At 34.3% G+C, this 18,854-nt stretch overlaps 1 protein-coding gene across 1 annotated transcript in view; it reads right to left on the bottom strand.

Annotated features, from left to right (window-relative positions):
- Positions 1-12,609: 12,609 nt before the first annotated feature.
- CEP128 (centrosomal protein 128kDa) overlaps positions 12,610-18,854 on the bottom strand; it is a gene marked incomplete at its 3' end in the record, with an annotated part of 161,188 nt that continues 154,943 nt past the window's right edge. The window contains 2 exon segments of the mRNA XM_008578266.1: positions 12,610-12,669; positions 16,096-16,272. Of these exon segments, the coding sequence (XP_008576488.1) occupies positions 12,610-12,669; positions 16,096-16,272 (237 nt within the window).

The following is an 18,854-nucleotide window of genomic DNA, read 5'->3' as shown; positions in this document are numbered from 1 at the left end:
AAGCCAGGGAGTGGGTAGGGCTGGGGGCCTCTGCCATGTTCCCGGAAACCCGCAAGCAGCCCAGTGATGGCCACCAAGCCACCATAGGAAGCACTCCAGGCTCCTGAGCTGGGACAGTGAGGGGCAAGGGCTTCAGCCACACCCCCCTGACATCTCCACCCAACCCAGCAATGACCAAGCCACCACTGGAAGCCCCCTGGTCTCCCCTGCAAGAATGAGGGGTGTGCCACAGGCCTCAACCCTGCCCTTCCTCCTTCCTCCTTCTTCCACCTTATTTCCTTCCCTCTTCTCCTCTTTCCCTCCCCCAAGTGCTCCCCAACATCATAGGCGGTAAAAAATATATATATAAATAAATTTTTTTTTTTTAAATTTTTTAAAAGATGACCGGTAAGGGGATCTTAACCCTTGACTTGGTGTTGTCACCCCCCCACTCAGCCAATGAGCGAACCGGCCATCCCTATATGGGATCCGAACCCGGGGCCTTGGTGTTATCAGCACCACACTCTCCCGAGTGAGCCACGGGCCGGCCCTTAAAAATTTTTTTTTTAAATTTTGTTTTAAGCACCAGGAAAAAAAAAAGAGACATTCACAGAGATAGTTGAATAGTTTAACAATCTTCTCTCAGTTATTAATAGAATTTTTTTTTTTAATTTTGTTTTAAGCACCAGGAAAAGAAAAAGAGACATTCACAGAGATAGTTGAATAGTTTAACAATCTTCTCTCAGTTATTAATAGAAATAAACAAAAAAAATCAATAGGGACATAGAAACCAGAAAATTAAAACAGTAGAATATCATGAAATGATTTGGCCTGTCACTATTATAGAGCATTTCACAGTAAATGCAGAACATAGCTTATTTTTCAAATGCACATAAAAAATACACCAAGGTAGACCAGATTTGGGGCTTTAAAATAAGTCTCAATAAATTTCACACATGCAAAAAAAGCAAAATCGTGGAGCATGCATTCTATGACTACAAGGTATTGGGTTAGAAATTAATAATAATAAAATATTTAGAAAACTGTCCACATACTGGGAAACTGAGAACATTTCTACAAAGTCCTTGTATGACAGAACAAATCACGAGGAAATCATTTTCTAATTCAAACTATGATATGAATGATAATCAAAACACAACACAGCAAAATACTTAGTAATACTTTAATACTTAGTATTACTTTAATACTTAATACTTAGTATTACTAACATGGAAATTTGTAACTTTAAATGCCTATATTAAGAAAGAAAGGTATTAAAATAATATTCCAACTTAGGGAGCAAGAAAAACAGCAAATGACACACAATGTAAGTAGAAAACAGGAAATTAAAAAACAGCAGAGATTGATAAAATATAAAAAAGACAAACAGAACAAATTAAAAATCCAAAAGTTGTTTGTTTTAAAATATTAATAAAATTAATAAAACCTTTGACAAGACTTATAAAGAACAAACAAAAAAGAAAAAACAAATTACCAATATCAGGAGTATAATAGGAGGCATGAACACAGATCTCACAAAAATTGAAAGGATTCAAAAGAGTGTATTAAAAAAATTTATGCCAATAAATTTAGATGAATAGAAATTCAGAATTTCTATTTCTTTTTAACCCAGTTTTATTAAGCTGTGTCTTTTAAGGTATTTGTCAATTTCATCTGAATAGCCCTATAATCTATTAAAGAATTTGAGTTTGAAATTAAAAACCAAAGTTTGCACAAGTGGCTGCACTGATAAATTCTAGCATACATTTCAAAAGAAATAATAAAAACTACACAAATGCTCCCTAAAACTAAAAGGGAAAAAAGACAGTTCAGTTTTTTTTGTTTTTTTTTTTAAGATGACCGGTAAGGGGATCTCAACCCTTGGCTTGGTATTGTCAGCACCACGCTCAGCCAGTGAGCAAACCGGCCATCCCTATATAGGATCCGAACCCGTGGCCTTGGTGTTATCAGCACTGCACTCTACCGAGTGAGCCACGAGCCAGCCCCAGTTTTTTTTTTTAATGAGGTCATTGTTACACTAACATTTAAACCAAATAAAGAAATTACAATATAAAAAGCTACAGACCAACTTTTATCATGAACATAGATGCAAAGATCCTTAGCAAACTTAATAAATCAAATATAGCTATATGTAAATAAGAAAATACATTATGACAAAGTGAAGTTTATCCTAGGAATGTAAGTTTAGTTTAATATTTACCAGAGGCCTCAATCAGTAGAACATGGCAAGAAAAAAGGTAAATAAAAAAGGAAAAAGCAAAACTGTCTTTATTTTCAGATAATACAATCATGTGAGAGGAAAACACTATGTGCTAAGGAATCAACAACAACAAAAAGCTACTAGAACTAATAAATGAGCTTAGCAAGGTTGCAAATGCAATGTTAATATACAAAAAAATCAATTATATTTCCATATATTAGAATTGAATGTTGAAATCTGAAATTTAAAAATGCCATTAATTATAGCTTTATGAATCATAAAAATGAATAAATTTGAAAAACATGTACAAGACCTGTTTGCTGAAAAACTACAAAACATTCATGAGAAAAGTTAAAGATGACCTAAATAAATGAAGTTACTCCATGTTCATGAATTGGAAGACTTAAAATCAATATGCCCACTAACCTCAAATTAATCTATACATTTCACGCAATCATATCAAAACACCAGTGCATTCTTTCTAAATAACTGATAGGCTGATTCTAAAATTCAAAAGGAATTAAAATGCTCTATAGATTACAAGCAAGTAAAAAAACTATTAAATTCTAAAAGTAGAAATAAAAGCAATCACATTGAGAGCTAATGAACTTTATAGCCTTACCTCTGGAAGCTTTTATGAAAAAGTTGAGTGTTTTAATATAAATATCTAAGTGCACAAATATTTGGTTCTTTTCGATTTCTCCCCACTGACAGTTTCCTGTATTTATAATACACCATTACATCAATACTTCTACAAAGAAATTATTTACAGGGTGACAATATTATCAACATTTACTAAAAATAAAACTGAGTTGTAACCTAATGTTAATTAGTGAGTAGTCCACAACATGTATAGAAACCATATAGCATTTTATCTATAAATTCCATAATTAGGCACTATTGCACTGTCATTAAAAAAAGAAAAATACAAGAAGATCCTCTGACATTTACTTTTTTTTTTTTTTTTGTCCTTTTCATGACTGGTAAGGGGATCGCAACCCTTGGTGTGGTGTGGCCCACACCGCGCTCAGCCAGTGAGCGCACCGGCCATTCCTATATAGGATCCGAACCCGCAGTGGGAGCGTAGCTGCACTCCCAGCGCTGCACTCTCCCAAGTGCGCCACGGGCTCAGCCCTGACATTTACTAATGGCACAGTTTACATTTTCCAATTGTAGTATAGTAGCAGTTCTCAAAGTGCAGTCTAGGGACAGTTCAAGACCCCTCAATTATAATACTAAGACATTATCTGCCTTTTAATACTCTTTCTCATGAATGTAAAGTACCATTTCTCCAGAGGTTACATGACATGTACTATAACAACAGATTACATGCGGAAGCAAAAATGAAAATTCAGCTTGTCTTCTTTTAAGCCAGCAATTAAAAAGACCTACAAAAATGCAAAACAATGCCACTCTTCTATTTTTTTGTTTTAGAAAATATTTAATTTTCATTAATTTTTATGTTAACATGTAATGGGTTCATAATTATTATTTTAAATAAATATTTTAAATTCTGTTTCAATTTTTAATATGATAAATATTGATATACACAAAACACATTAATAAAAACTGTGTCCTCAAAAAAATTTTAAGAATGTAAAGCAATCCTGATACCACAAAAATTGAGAATCACTGCAGCATAGTAAAAAACAATTTCAAAGTGGTACATATGAAAACCAGATTTATTACTAAAATGAAAACCAGAAGATTTATTTTTAAAAGGATTACCATATGTTAATGTTCAGATTTTTTTAGTAGGACACTATATTAAATCTCTTTCAATTCTTAAATTAATAAAGTTCACCAATAAAACAATGACATAGGACCAACACAACCTAAGATACACATAGGATTCCTATATGATGGTACTTCAAAAAGTTGTGAAAAAATAAAGATAATATGAAACTTTCCATGAACTTTTTGAAGATCCCTCATCCATAATTGCTGTTTGTCTTCTTCCCATCGTGATGTATCCCAAGTATAAGAGAATGGAAAAGTAGTTTTCCAAGTCTCTTGTCCATCATTTAAAGTTAGTACTAGCTGCATATTAAACTTTGCCCCCTGTTCTCCCAAACTCCCCTTCCTTACTTCCCTATTTTCACCACTGTGCTTACAATCTTCTAACATATAGTTAACCTATTTATTATATTTATTATGTCACCCACCCAACATAATGAGAGCTAAATAAGGGTAGGGTCTTTTTTTCTTCAGATGAAGGAAGTGTGTTGGTCACTCGACCCCAAGTACAGCTGGCAGAGAATACTTGGGCCCCAACTGCCATTTCCCCAGACTGCTTATAATAAGGTTGTGATTATGATTATGATTATGAATATAGTTTTATTTAAATCCTCTATGAAATACTAGCAAATAGAAACCAGCAACATATAAAAAGGTTTTTATATCATGACCAAGTGGGATTTATTCCAGGAACGCAAGGTTGGCTCAAGATATGAAAATCACTAATATAATAATAATACACCACATTAATAGAATTAGGAACAAAAGCCACATAATTATATCAAAAGGTACAGAAAAGGCTATGATGTAATTCAACATACCTTCATGATAAACATACTCAAAAAACTAGGAACAGAAGGGAACTTCCTCAATCTGATTAAAAAAAAAAAATAACTATGGAAAACCCACTTGTGGATATACGACTGCTTGGACATAAGGGTCTAAAGCTCAAGAGACCTGGACGAAAGATACAGACTAAGGAACCATCAGCATGGAGGGAGTTAAAGGCATAGGAAGAGACGAGAAAGCCCTCTGAGAGAGACTACAGAGAAAACAGAGGGTTTAGAAGAGATGAACAGAAGACGAGCCTGAAAATAAAGCTGAGAAGAAACAGCTAGAAAGGTAGGTGGAAAACTCAGGTCTGAGGTGATAGAGCCCAAAGGAAAAAAATATTGCAACAAGATGAATATGCTCAATGTCAAAGACTGTCAAGAGGAAGGGACTTACATATTACTTATGTATATATTATATTATACATTAAGTATAATATACATTAATGTATATATTATATTACTTATGTATATATTATATTATACATTAAGTATAATATACATTAATGTATATATTATATTACTTATGTATATATTATATTATACATTAAGTATAATATACATTAATGTATATATTATAATATACATTACATTATACTTATAATAATGTAAGTATTATATATTACTTACATTACTTACATTCTACTTATATATTACTTCACCAAGTAGCTTCAAGGATGTAGATATTAACCACAGTGTTCTACAAATTGGGGAAACTGGGCAAAAAGTAAATCTATAACCCCCCATATTCACATTTCAAAATTGAAGCACCTGGAGAATAAAATACATTTTCAAAGTTATGTAATCACTGCCAATAGAAAATATGTTACAGATTAGTTCTCCAAGGACTGGTCTGAGATCAGTTATTATTTAATATTATCACAAATGATTAGATGTCAGATATTAAATTTATTTATTAGTATGATGGAAATAATTATCACCTTTTAACAGAGAATAAAATGAAACAACCTTGGTAAACAAAAGAAATAAATAAACACAGGATGAAATTTAAGAGATAAACATGAAGGAACACACTTAAAAAAAATTGAATATGGAATGATAGAAGGTATAAGGTTAACAGTAAACCACAGACAAGAGACCTTGAGAGAAACGCAAAAGAGAAGTCAGTTTTTCAACTTCCTATCAACAGGAAGACCTCGCGTTCTAGAAAAAAGTCACTATTAGTTAATAAGGCAGGATTTAATTTGGTTTGCATCAGAGATGGTAAATGTAAATAACCACAAGTGCCAGGCAGGAAATGTCGATAAAAGAAGTGGATAGACAGTTTCATTTTTCTTGAAATGTGCCACTCATTCAGGCTATTGTTTTACCTTTTACCATTTTGCACATGGACACAAGAAATATATCCCTTTCTCTAAATCTACTCTAAGAAAACTAACAGTGCAAGCATAATAATAAAATGGAAATAATACTTGTCCTCGTGTTGGGAATCAATAAAGAATGGTGGGGACTATGTCAAACTACAGTGCAGGGGCCCCTTCTAATGCGCTCAGGTCCATGGTTCTCCTCAGCTCCATATGTTGTCTACCATGTGAGAATGAAACCCTAGTTTTATCAAATCTTCTAACATCTCAAAAGGAAAACAAATTCCATATTGTAATGATACCATTGTTCATTTTTTTAAAATGTTTGTTACCAATTCAATTTTTTAAAAACCCATATGGTCCAAACAAAATTGGTCCCTGGGGATCACTGGTTTCAGTCCTTCAGTTTAATCTGTTCTTACCCAGCGATTTAACTGCAAATTTAGAAGATAACTTCACATTTCACTTTCCTCAATACTCCTACCTACTCCATGCCACTCTTTGACCTACGGTCATTACCTATGGTCACTACTAGAGCTAAGAGGTGGTAACGGAGAAATAACAAATCTGTTTTGTCCTAACAATACTACTATTGGTTCTGGTAAAAACAAAACAAAACAAACAAAAAAACCCTGAAATGAAGAATTAATCTGGTTTGATATGTATTATGGATTGAATTGTGTCCCCTCAAACTTCATATGTCAAAGCCCTAACCCCAAATGTGACTGTATTTGGAGATAGGGCTTTAAGGGAGACAATTAAGGTTAAATGAGGTCATACTGGTAAGGTCCTAATCTGATAGGCTGGTATCCTTATAAGAAGAGGAAGAGATACCAGAACATTCTTTCTCTTCCAGCATGCACAAAAGAAAGGCCAAGTGAGCACAAAGAGAAGGTGGCCATCTACGAGCCAGGAAGAGAAGTCTCACCAGGAACCAAACCTGGCACCTTGATTATGGGCTTCCAGCCTCCAAAACTGTGAAAAATTTCTTATGTTTAAGACACCCAGTGTATGGTATTTTGTTATGACAGTCTGAACAGACTAACACAATGTGATCCGTGTCTTTAGTTTATTCCTATGAAGCCTTTATTTCATTGTCAAACAACTTGCAATTTGGTGGGAATATTCTTAAGTATCTAGTAAAACTATCATGATGATCTTTTTAATCTGTGAGAATTCTCTACTAAGATTTAACGTAATAATATACAGTCATGCTTAACAACAGGGATACATTCTGAAAAATGTATCATTAGGCAATTTCATCCTTTTGTGATCATCATAGTGTATTTACACAAACCTAGATGGTATAGCCTACTACACACCTAGCCAAATATACAGCCTACTGCTGTGACCAGCATCATAAATGCTGTCTGTCATTGACTAAAACTTTGTTATGCAGCACAGGATTGTTAAAGACACTATGGAATCACTCAAAGCTAAAAATTAAGGAAAACAGAAAATTTGAATAAGAAGATGACAGCTTAGAAAGTGAGCAATACTTTTAGGACTAATTTTTCTGCTTTAACTGCTACGCTTCCTTTGCCATAACTCTAAAAACAATTTTGAAAGAAAATGTTTGTATAAGAACCAGAGAAAAAGAAAGAGGATGGCAATTTTTTAGAATGTGCTAGACCACCAAATGAGAATTAAACCAGGACTGCAAAATTCAAAACCAAGTCAACCTAAAAATACAATTATAATTTTTTCAGTAACACTTTCTCGACATGTCTTAGTTATGAATATAATCAAGAAAGCAAAAATATCTCCATAATAATAGTACATATTTAAATATATATAACACTGTTCTCCAATTAAACTGAATGTATTCTATCCTACACAGCCTAAAGTATATTTTACAACAAATGAATCAGGATACTGAGTATAACATTTTCATTTCTATATCAGAAGGATAAAATACTATACAACTATTTACATCCCTCAAAAAGAATTAAATACATTGGGTCTAATACTTCTCACACAGTGACTGTTTAAAAAAAAAAAAGTCCACATCACTAAAAAGGCAATATTTATAAATGTAAGGTTTATATTCAACTGCAGATTACACAACCAATGGACAGAAACAATGGCACAGAGTTTAGAGACCCACGTTCTAAACCGTTCTAAGTAACTAATTAGCTTTATGTACATCCTTTGGTAAAACTCAAAATTCCCCAGGCCTCAGTTTTCTCATCTACTAGATGAATAGGTTAGATCTCTAAAGCAAATGCTTCTCAATGCCTAAAACATGTTATTATGCAAAAAGCTTGACTCTTTGGAATGATACCAAACAGGATAATATAGGGAAATGCCCGAATCATTTGGAAGTGTATTTTCTAACCATATAATCTTAAAGTTTACAGCTCTGATCAATTAAAACCAACATTTGGAAATTAATATATTTACTAAAATTTCACCTGCTTGTTACTTATTCTTCTGTGATATTTTAAGCGGAGGAAGTACCTTGAGTGGGAAAATGCAGCAAGCCCAATATAATTACTCTTTTAAAAAGATATTTATTGAGCATTTAGTCAGGCATTGTGAATAGTGCTAAAGACATAATGAGGAACAGGACAGACACAGGTCCCCCCTCATAAAGCTTACAGATTAAAGAAAGAAGAGAAGAGTTAATGAGGAATTTCCATGCAGTGGGAAAAAGGCCAAGAGGGAAAAGTACAGCTTTCTACAGCCAAAGAAGTATATAAATTCACCTTTGTGCATCTTAAAGGAATAATTAATGCAGGACTCCCAGAATTAAATATGCTCTTCTGTAGACAACAAGGCACTCAGGATCCTGCCTTGGGTTGAAGAGCAGCTGACACCAGATTTTTTTACTCGCTATCATAGAATAACTTGAGATCCGGGATCAATAGTGATTCTCATCAGTATGTGCTTCCATCCTGAGATGTCCCTGCCTGCTCTAGAGTTGAGAAGCGGCCCCTACTGTCTCACTGTGAGTTTCCTTGCTATTCCCCATTTTTTCCCATGACTTGAACCTAAACTCTGACCTGTGCCTTATTTCTCTTTGGGTCCTCCTATCCAAATAGAACTTTCTGGATATCAATCCCTGCAGTGGAACTTTTTCAATACTTTTGCTACCTTGCCTATACAGGACCCTACATGCCCATTTATTCAGATACCAACCCTTGACTGGAGTCGTTTAGATTGGCTTGAAATACCTAGACATCTCCTTCTCCATCACCTTCTGTTATAACATCAGTCATCACTTGCATGTTGTCACCAAAATAGTAGTCCCGTCTGTCCTTCCCTCTCAATCTCTGAACAATTTCCTTAGTGCAGACTGTCACCCTATCTCACCAAGACTATGGGAAAAACCTCTTAACTGGTCTCTCTGCCTTCACTCTTACCACCTCTAATACACCTTTCCCATCACTATCAGAACAGTGCTTCTAAATTGTAAAATGAGCATGTCACTCTCTTGTTCAAAACTCCTTTGTGGCTCTCCATTAAATGCAGATCTGAATCTAAGCTCCTGAAAATTACATACAATGCTCTTCTTGATAAACCTAATCCCTACCTCTGCCTGGAGCCTCATCCCCTGCCACTCTCTGTCTCACACTTTCATATTCTAGTATTGTCAAAGCATTTGGAGTTTCCCTGCATTTACCATTGTCTTTCTCTTCCAGGCCATTCCTAGAATTTTTCTCGCTGCATGCATGCTCTTTCCATTTTACCTGCCTAGCATTAAAATTCATCTGAGGCACCAGCCTCCATGGCAGCTTCTGCATACTTCTATCATAGCTCTACTATAAAATATTCAAATTATCAGCATACACGTCTACCTTTTCTAAAGAAAACATGTTGTTAAGAACCAGGACCATGCCTTATTCATTTTTATGCCCACGCCATGTAACACAGCATCTGGGACCTAGGAGTTACTCAGTAAATTCTCTGCTAAACTGAATAAAATGTGGCCTCCACATGCCTTGCCAGAATTTATGACAAAATCATATCCCTAATCTATGGGAACTCCTTCATTGGAATTCCTTTATGACCATCTCAACCCCCTTCTTTCCTGTAATGCCTATTTTTCCCATTCATGGGTTATTTTACTGTGAGTCTGGTCCAACCCTCAGTTGGACTTCATGTTTATGTCATGCCACCACTGGCAACAAAGCAACAGTAATACAATCCCTACCCAATCCTAGAGTAAGCACTAACTCTTCTAGTTCTTCTAGAATTAACACTAACAGAAGAAATTCATTTGGCAGATTTATGAAAACAATTACCAAATGCCCTCTGAAGTCTTTCTAATACTGCAAGATGTCAGCATGAACTGGCTGAATAGCAATTCTATTTTCCATACAGTTTGTATCCTCTGATTTCAGATCTTATCTGCAATACTTATAGAGCTGTCTAATCATAGTTCATGGGAATTACAGCATTGTGGCCCATCAATAACCTAAGCCATCTTTCTGGTAAATAGATTCAATTCCTCCTTAGTCAGTTGGTCAGCATGGCATTTTTTTATCACAACCCTTTCACACTGTGGAAGGAACAACTGTCTTATACAGTATTAAAACTGGTCTGATCAGAAGTTCAATCCCATTAAATGATAAGGGAAAACAACTTACTAGCTCCCAAATTAAAGAGCTATGATTAAGAGTCATCTCTGGCTCTCATAATTTAATGGAACCACAGCAGTGAAAGCTTTCTGTTCAAAAATGATAAAGATTTTAACTTAAAAAAAATTCCAAGTACATTGCTCTTGTTGTAAGAATTGTGGAGTGTGGGAAAAAGAAAAAAGTAAAATGCTATACTAATGTACAACAGAAGTTTCAGGCCAAAAAATTCTGTGACAGCAAAACATGTATATTCTAAATTTTCCATGCAGGTGGCATAAATACAAATTTGCATCTGTTTTTATCAAAAATGATTAGGAATGCACAGAATCACTGTTCTTAAAGTAGGAGAAGAAAATTTATAAGGTAAGGTAGATTCTAATGTTCAATCACAATATTTTTCTTATTAAGAATGCTTTAAAAAAAAGAGAGAGAGGCTTTTCTAATGCATAGCTGGCCTGCAAGGGTGAGCCTTATCTTTCCACTACCTGTCATCTGTACCTTACTCACCAATTTCAGTGCATTTTCTATGGTTACTAAAATATTCTCATCTTCTTGCTGTTGTTCTACTCATAATTAGTCAACTGGAGAACTTCCACATATTTTTTGTAAGACCAACTTTAAATATTTTTTTTTTCCAGAAGCTTTCTATAACATGCTGGCAGCATTATACCCTCCCATCTTCCCAGCACAAACATCAAAATTAATTCTTTCTTCTTTTGTGTTCCTTTGTCAATGTTTACGTATATCTAAGTATAATAACACTCCAAAGATTTTAAAATTTTGTTTGCATCTCAGTTTTCTCTGTTAGACTTTACACTACATGAGAGCAAAGTCCACGGCTTACGGAACCTTATATCCCCAGTGTGTGACACAATGTAGTACACAATCAGTAAATCTTCTCTGAATGAACACTTTAGATGGTAACATGATAATGGTAAGACATTAACTGTGAGTCAGACATGGCATGTAATTTATTTTTCCATTCTTTACCTGGTACTGAACAAGTCACTTTCATTTTGTGAAACCTCACTTTTCTCATATTTTTAAATAAGAATAATGGACAAAACTTAAGGTTTTTCTTGCAATGAAATCCTAAAGTAAACTATAATTGGTCAAGTTTCTAGTTCAGGTGGTCTTGTCATGGAATTGAAATGAGATGGAACATTTTCCATTTTAGGATCTTAAAGCTGAGAGAAACCAGTCTAAAAAGAAATGCAAATGTATAAGTGTTGGTGCTTGAATAAATAGATATCTGCAACTTATCTGGTTATAATTTACCATATATTTTAAGTAATAAATTTTCAAGTTGATCTGATATATTATAGTTGATAATTATCCCACATTGTAGAAGAATATTTTTGCTAAAATTACAAAACTGTTCAATTTTATTTAATTTTTCTCACCTTCCATAAAATTTAAATCATAATGCCAAAGAACTGTGAAGCAGGAAAGTTATCTTTACAATGTACAGGTCACCCCTCTCGCTTTGTAAAAGACCCCAAGAGAGGTAAGGGGATTTGCTTGAGCCATAAGGAGCTCACAGGCTTTGTTTGAGCTTACCCTCAGGAACCAAATAAATTAAGTAATATGTATAAAATGAAGATTAATTCCAGCCACCCTGACCAGGAAGTCACTTCCAGAGACACGGTCTCTCCCAAGTAAAAGGCATAAGAATTTGTCTCTGTGACAATCTGGTTCTTAATATTTCAACAGTTATCCCTTCCTTTATTCTCATTATATACCTACATATTTAAGCTAACTTCCAAATCAGGAATATGGAGGTTGCTAAAATTTGCTGCAGTGATATCTTCTCCTGCAATGAAGTATTACAGCTTCATATCCTCGGTTACATGACAAAATATATGGCTAAACCAAATAGGATGGCTTCAAGATCATAAATATTATGATAACTTTAGGATTCAAAGATTAATTACCTTGCTTTCTGCTAACCAGCGATGTGGGTCATAATGTATTTCAGGACCAGATGAAAAAACCTATAAAAAAGCAGAAATAGTCTATTAGAAATAGATTTTTCCCTGACATGAACTTATATAAATAAAAATTATCAACACAGCATCCAAAAGTTTAGTCCCCAAACTTCAGGATTTAAAAAGAAACTGTACCAAGTATATACAAGAGTGTTATATTCTTATATCCAATCTTTCTCTCATCTACCTTTCTATCTAAATCTCACCCAACTCTCATGGCATCCCTGCCTTTTTAGGGAAATTTTCCCTAATCACCCTAGTTCACAGTATTTTCTTACTCTTTCAATTCTCTACTGTGTTATGGAACATTTGTAAGCATACATTTGTCATTGATTATAACATGCATTTATTTTCTTTTCCATTCACATATGTCACATTTCAATTAAATCTTCAGTAACCTAAGATATAGGGCTTAAAATTGAAAGTCAAAAATAAGATAATACAATGATTCATATGTAATGTTCATATTTTGTGATCTGCTTTACACATTTATATATCGTTTCATGTTTGAGAGAATAGCCTTGACCACTTACAAGTTATGTGGCTTAATTTCTGTAAGCTGCAGGTTATAAAGTAGACAAACTACCTCATAAGGCCAAGATGTAGATCAAATAAAATGAGTGTTAGCACAGTGTCTGGCACACAGAACACACTCAAAACACCACTATTACTGTACATCAAAAGAGAATCATCAATAGACTTCAAGGTCTACTTTGATAAGAGCACTATAACAGGCATTTGACATAAGAAAGATAAAGAGAAGCCATATGAATATGTAAACATATTACAAAAAAGGCACTACATAACAGTGACAGCAAACATTACTTGAATATCTAAATGCAGGATATTTCACACTATAATGTGTACCCTTTGTATTTTATCTTCATAATGAGCCAACTTATAATTGGAAACATGAATTCTTAGAAAGCATAGAGATTACATAACTAGTCCAAGGTCATACATTAGAAATTTAGAGAGATGCAATTTGAACCTACATCTGTCTTGACCCAAAGCCCATCCTCTTCATGCTCTACAACTGAATGAATATTCAAACCATGTGTTATGGCAAGAGAGAATAAAATAAAGACATGATGCACAGCTAATCTATTTAGTTGACTCTTGAAGTTATCAAAGACTGGTCTATGAGAATGACGCATCTTTAAATTCAGACAATTTCCTAATTGTTTTATAATGGTGGTGGTCTATTGTTATTTTTTCCTTAAGTTTTCAAACACCACATGCATTTACGAAAGTGACTAAGTAATAAATATGGTGGCTGCAAAAAAAATGTATTTAGAAATAATATCAACAATCCTCAAAACTTTTCTCAAGCTCATTTATTACATATCTATTACCTAATCCATTCCATAGCAATCACTAACTACATAAAAAGGCTGAAAATTTCATCAGCAATATTTCAAAACTCAGGAAATGATAAAGAATAACTGAAATTATCCCTTTGTTGAAAACATTTTATGAGATTTTTCTGCCACTGTTCCATTGAAAGATGAACTCCAAAGCAAAGAATCAATTTCATCTTTAACAAACCCCTTGGTGTTTTCCTTAATGTGAGAGCTATTGCTAAGTTCTTGGGTACTGATTTTTTCTCAAGTTTATAGGAACAAAACAATGGAAGTTACTAATGGGAAAAGACCCACAGTGAAAAATATGTAGATGCTTTAAAAAAAGTGTAGAATTTCCATTCTTTTAGACTTACTTTCCATCCACGACTTGGATTGAACTAGTCTTTTTCTAGGGGAAGACATTGAAAGATCATGCCACAATCACTCCATGCCTGAAAGCCTATTAAAGAATAGGGTATTTTTTGGAATATGCTATAAAGATAGTTTGTACCTCATAAAGAATTAAAATATTTAAGCAATCTGCTTTCTACACACAATGTTTTTGCCTGCAACTACCCACAACAAAGTTTATATATCTTATAAAATGATTCAAATGTTACCAATTTTATATTCCCACATGAATGAAAAATTAATCCTGACACAAATATTTAAATATAGAATAAATATTGAATTGTTAATATGTGCTTCTTTTAGATGGAATTAGGATTTTCAAGGCCACCCATTCTTTAAATATACGTAAACAAGACAAGTCTTAAATTTAAAAAGCATTAGACAGAAAAAAGAATAAACCAGCATTGTAACAGGGCCTGTAACAGCCCTGAAAGAGTCAGTTTTCTCCCTAAAGCCAATTACTTCTCATATTAATCATGGCCCTCTCCACACTTAAATTTGAACTTTTTAAAAAAAATGTATGTAGAAATACATATTATAAAAATTCCATCCACTCTACCAAATTCTACCAGTTGGAATATTTCCATTAAAGTTGAATCCTAAGAAACCTTTGACTGCAAGAGAGGAATTATAGTTTTATTTTCTTTTAAACATCACTTAAGAAAGAAAAAAAGAAAGATGGGGAGGAAAAACAGGGGGAAAAAGGGGGGAACTAAGTACTACGAGAAGAAAAGATCATTCTAGAGGAGGAAAAAGACAAATGGATGACAAAATATAAAGAAGAAACACCTGAAAAGTAAAAAGTACTTAAGCATAAAGCATAATACCACAGTGTTGCCATATCATCAAATGAAGTAAATACAGGGATAATAGATACTGAACTATCATGTGTTATGGTTAGACCATATCAAAGCAATGTAATGCTCTCTGTATGTAATGCAGCAGAATCAGAACCTACACTTGATGAACGTGCTTAGCTTCAAGGAATTCAAAACATCCATAATCACTTGTTTTTATTTGTCATTTCACTATCACTATAAATTGAGTAGCAATATTCCATTTTCAACATAGAAAAACTTAATTAAATATAATTTGCTTAAATAGGGAAGGCAGAGAGCATAGTGGTTACTTATCTATGTTCCAGAGTTAGACCTCCAAAGTTTGAAGTCCCAGTTTGGCAATTAAGTATATGTATGGCCAGAGACAAGTTACATAACCCCCTCCCCCCAAGCCTCATTTTCTCTTCTCTAAAGCGGTATTTCATCAGAGTACCTAAGGGATAGGGTTGTTTTAGGGTACCTGCAATATAGTACTCAATAGATGGCATCCAGTAATATACTAACAATCACAAAAATAGCCTGAGATAATGAAAAATTAAAAATCCAGGCCTCTTGACTCCAAAGATATTTTCCTTAGTCAGAATTGCTGCCTCTCTTGTAAGACATTTTCTCTTACAGAGTGCAACACAGGCAATTCAATAGAATAATATCCCACTTTCTCTAGTCATTACCATGCAATAGATACAGAGCCTCATTCAAAAAATGCAAGAAGTTATTTTGTTTCATAAAACTTTCTGAAATAAAAAATGTGACTACCATGTAACCATTCATTAAATTCCCATTATAATTAATTAGAAAACTAACTGAAAATTTAAAGTACAATGAGAACTCATAATTACTTTCAATTTCTCCATTGAGTCCCTGGAGAAGGTTTTACAAGCTGCATCAATTTCCTTTCCTATCACACTAAGAATAGATTCCTGTTCAGTCTCCAGACAAAGAAGTTGATCCTTGAGCTGCAATCTGGCCTCTTCCATCCTCCTTAAGTGCTCTTCTTCATTGCTTATATGTTTCTCCTAAGGCATTGATAAGAAATAAAACAGAAGTTAATTATTAAGTGGAGACAAGAAATACTTTAATATATATACACCCAACTTAAAAATTGGATTAGAAACTCTATCAGTCCCTTTACTTTACCAAAATAAAACATTCTACCTACTCATTAAGTGGGATAAAGTTATGGAGAGTTCAGAAGTAGAGCAGTTTGGGAACTGGTGAGCAGATACTTGGCAAACAAAATTATAATAATTCAAAACAAAAAAAAAGATGTTGAACCAAAAAATCTCTTACTGTTTTAATAAGATATTGCTATTAATGGATCAGAGAGTAAAAGCTGATGTCACAAACTAACTTTGAGCTTTCACTAAACATGAATAAAACACTAGAAAATGTAATTTGTCAAATATAATGCTGTTTTTTCATTTGAGAAAAAAATAACTATCACCTCTATCTCATTAAAACATAGGTTTTTAAAAAGTCTGTTTTCAAATGCAGCTACATTACACAGATGCTTTAGAGTCATGAAAATTTGATATAAGCAAGATGGAGGTACTCTCCAAGTAAGCAAATACACTTAACGAAAAGGGGTTATAAGGATTTGGGGGCTCCCTCTAGGAAAAACAATTTTCAATCATTATGATTATACAGTTTCATCAGCAGAAAAATTCAAAGTGGTACTGCACAGGGCTTGTGATAAAATCACAGAATCACTAGAATTATATATATATATAATTGGTGGACCAAAGTCATGATGGCTGTCTATTACGCCTTCAGTCATTACATAATAGCCTAATCATCTTTAACTAGCCTACTAAATACAACCAAACCAGAAAAGATTATGTGAGCAACAAATCCAGCCTGAATTTAAAAGAAATAGCAAGGAGGCCCACTCACTGAAAATCAATTGAAAAGGGTAGAATGATGTTTTACCAAAAGAAGCATGATATTTCTTTTCAACTTACTTTTAAAAATAAAGAAAACAGGGCCGGCCCCATGGTGCACTCGGGAGAGTGTGGCGCTGGGAGCGCAGCAACGCTCCCGCCGTGGGTTCGGATCCTATATAGGAATGGCCGGTGCACTCACTGGCTGAGTGCGGTGTGGGCGACACCACACCAAGGGTTGCGATCCCCTTACCGGTCACAAAAAATAAAAATAAAAATAAAAATAAACAAAACATCATCTGCCCAAAAGGACAGACCCTTTCACAACCAGTCTTCAGCCTTGTCTTCCTCCTTTCCACTCTCATACTTTCACTACTTGCAGTATCTCAAATATGCCTACATATGTCTCTCCGACCACATCTGACTTATACAATTCTACTTGAAACTGTACTACTTCAAAGTGGGGCTGGTAGCCAAGAGACAGCATTTATCTTGAGTTCACCTCAGTCCATCCTCCAGGCCTGGATCTCAGCTTTGTAAACTTAGGAACTGGGACTTCTTTCCTTTTGGGTATCCTGAGTGAAGCCATCTTTCAGCAATAGAGTAACATTAAGCTCACAAGAGACTAAAGGACAAACTATAATGCCATTCAATTAACTACATTAGTTTATGATAAGAACCCTAGCTGTCATATGGATCCAAATGCTTATGTCAGCATTACCCACATATTGACTTCCTGTAGACTGATCTAGGTGGGAAGGCAAATTATAATCAGAGTGTATCTTAACGAACAGGAAATCAGAGTAAGGGCAGTTCATTTTATGAAACAATGTTTACAGGCCATCAGGCTGGCAGCCTGGCATGTCCATCTAAACATCAGGTGTTTACAAACCACAACAGCATAAGTGTTCTGTCCTTCTGGGCAGTGTTTGGATCTCCCTAACTTTCTCCTTTCTTTGCATTCAGTTTCTGTCCAAACACTCCCTCCTCATCAATACCTGATTTCTTGTGATCTATTGATATTTTCATCAATTCTTAACCTCATCTAGGAGGTTTTCTGAAAAATTAAAGTGCTGGTTCTGAACAGGGTGTGAACATATTATAGTTTGCTTATTAGAAAGCAACCTTATTGCCAAGGCCTTAGGTGAGGGCACTTGCCTTCCTATTGCTCCTATGTACCTACCACCTATACTTTTCCTTCACAGTTAATCCTTCAAGACTCAATCTCCTTTCTTTTCTGATCACCCAAAGCATGTTGTTTATATCATAGTTTTTTAAAAAGTTATCAAGTTGTAATATAATTTTGTTTGCCGCACCTTTCTCCCTCAATAAATTGCTAATTTCAGGAAACCATAAAACATGTTTAAAATCGTCTTTAAACTCTCCCACTTCTCTAAAATAATTTAAACCTTTTTGGAGACTCAAATTCAACACTGTAAAGATGATTTTATTAATTACCCTGCAGGTTGATATCCTCAGAGGCTACTGAGGTGTGCTAGGATATTTCTCCCTACACATACATAAGGCCTTCAGATGGCTGCAGTGTTCTCACTGGTGTGATGTTAACAAAGAAAATACTCTACCGGGGGTTACTGACGTATTAGAAGACTGCCCATATTCTAAATCCAAGCAATTCACAATGATGTTCTAATTGACCTTTCTTTTCTAGCTTCTCACACAGCCACCTCTCTGTTATCCACTATCACTTTTCTGTGGTC

Source organism: Galeopterus variegatus, unplaced genomic scaffold, assembly GCF_000696425.1.
Source record: "Galeopterus variegatus unplaced genomic scaffold, G_variegatus-3.0.2 Scaffold1653, whole genome shotgun sequence".
NCBI lineage: Eukaryota > Metazoa > Chordata > Mammalia > Dermoptera > Cynocephalidae > Galeopterus > Galeopterus variegatus.
The sequence above is the reverse complement of the archived record's forward strand: the minus strand, read 5'-3'. Positions and strand labels throughout refer to the sequence as shown.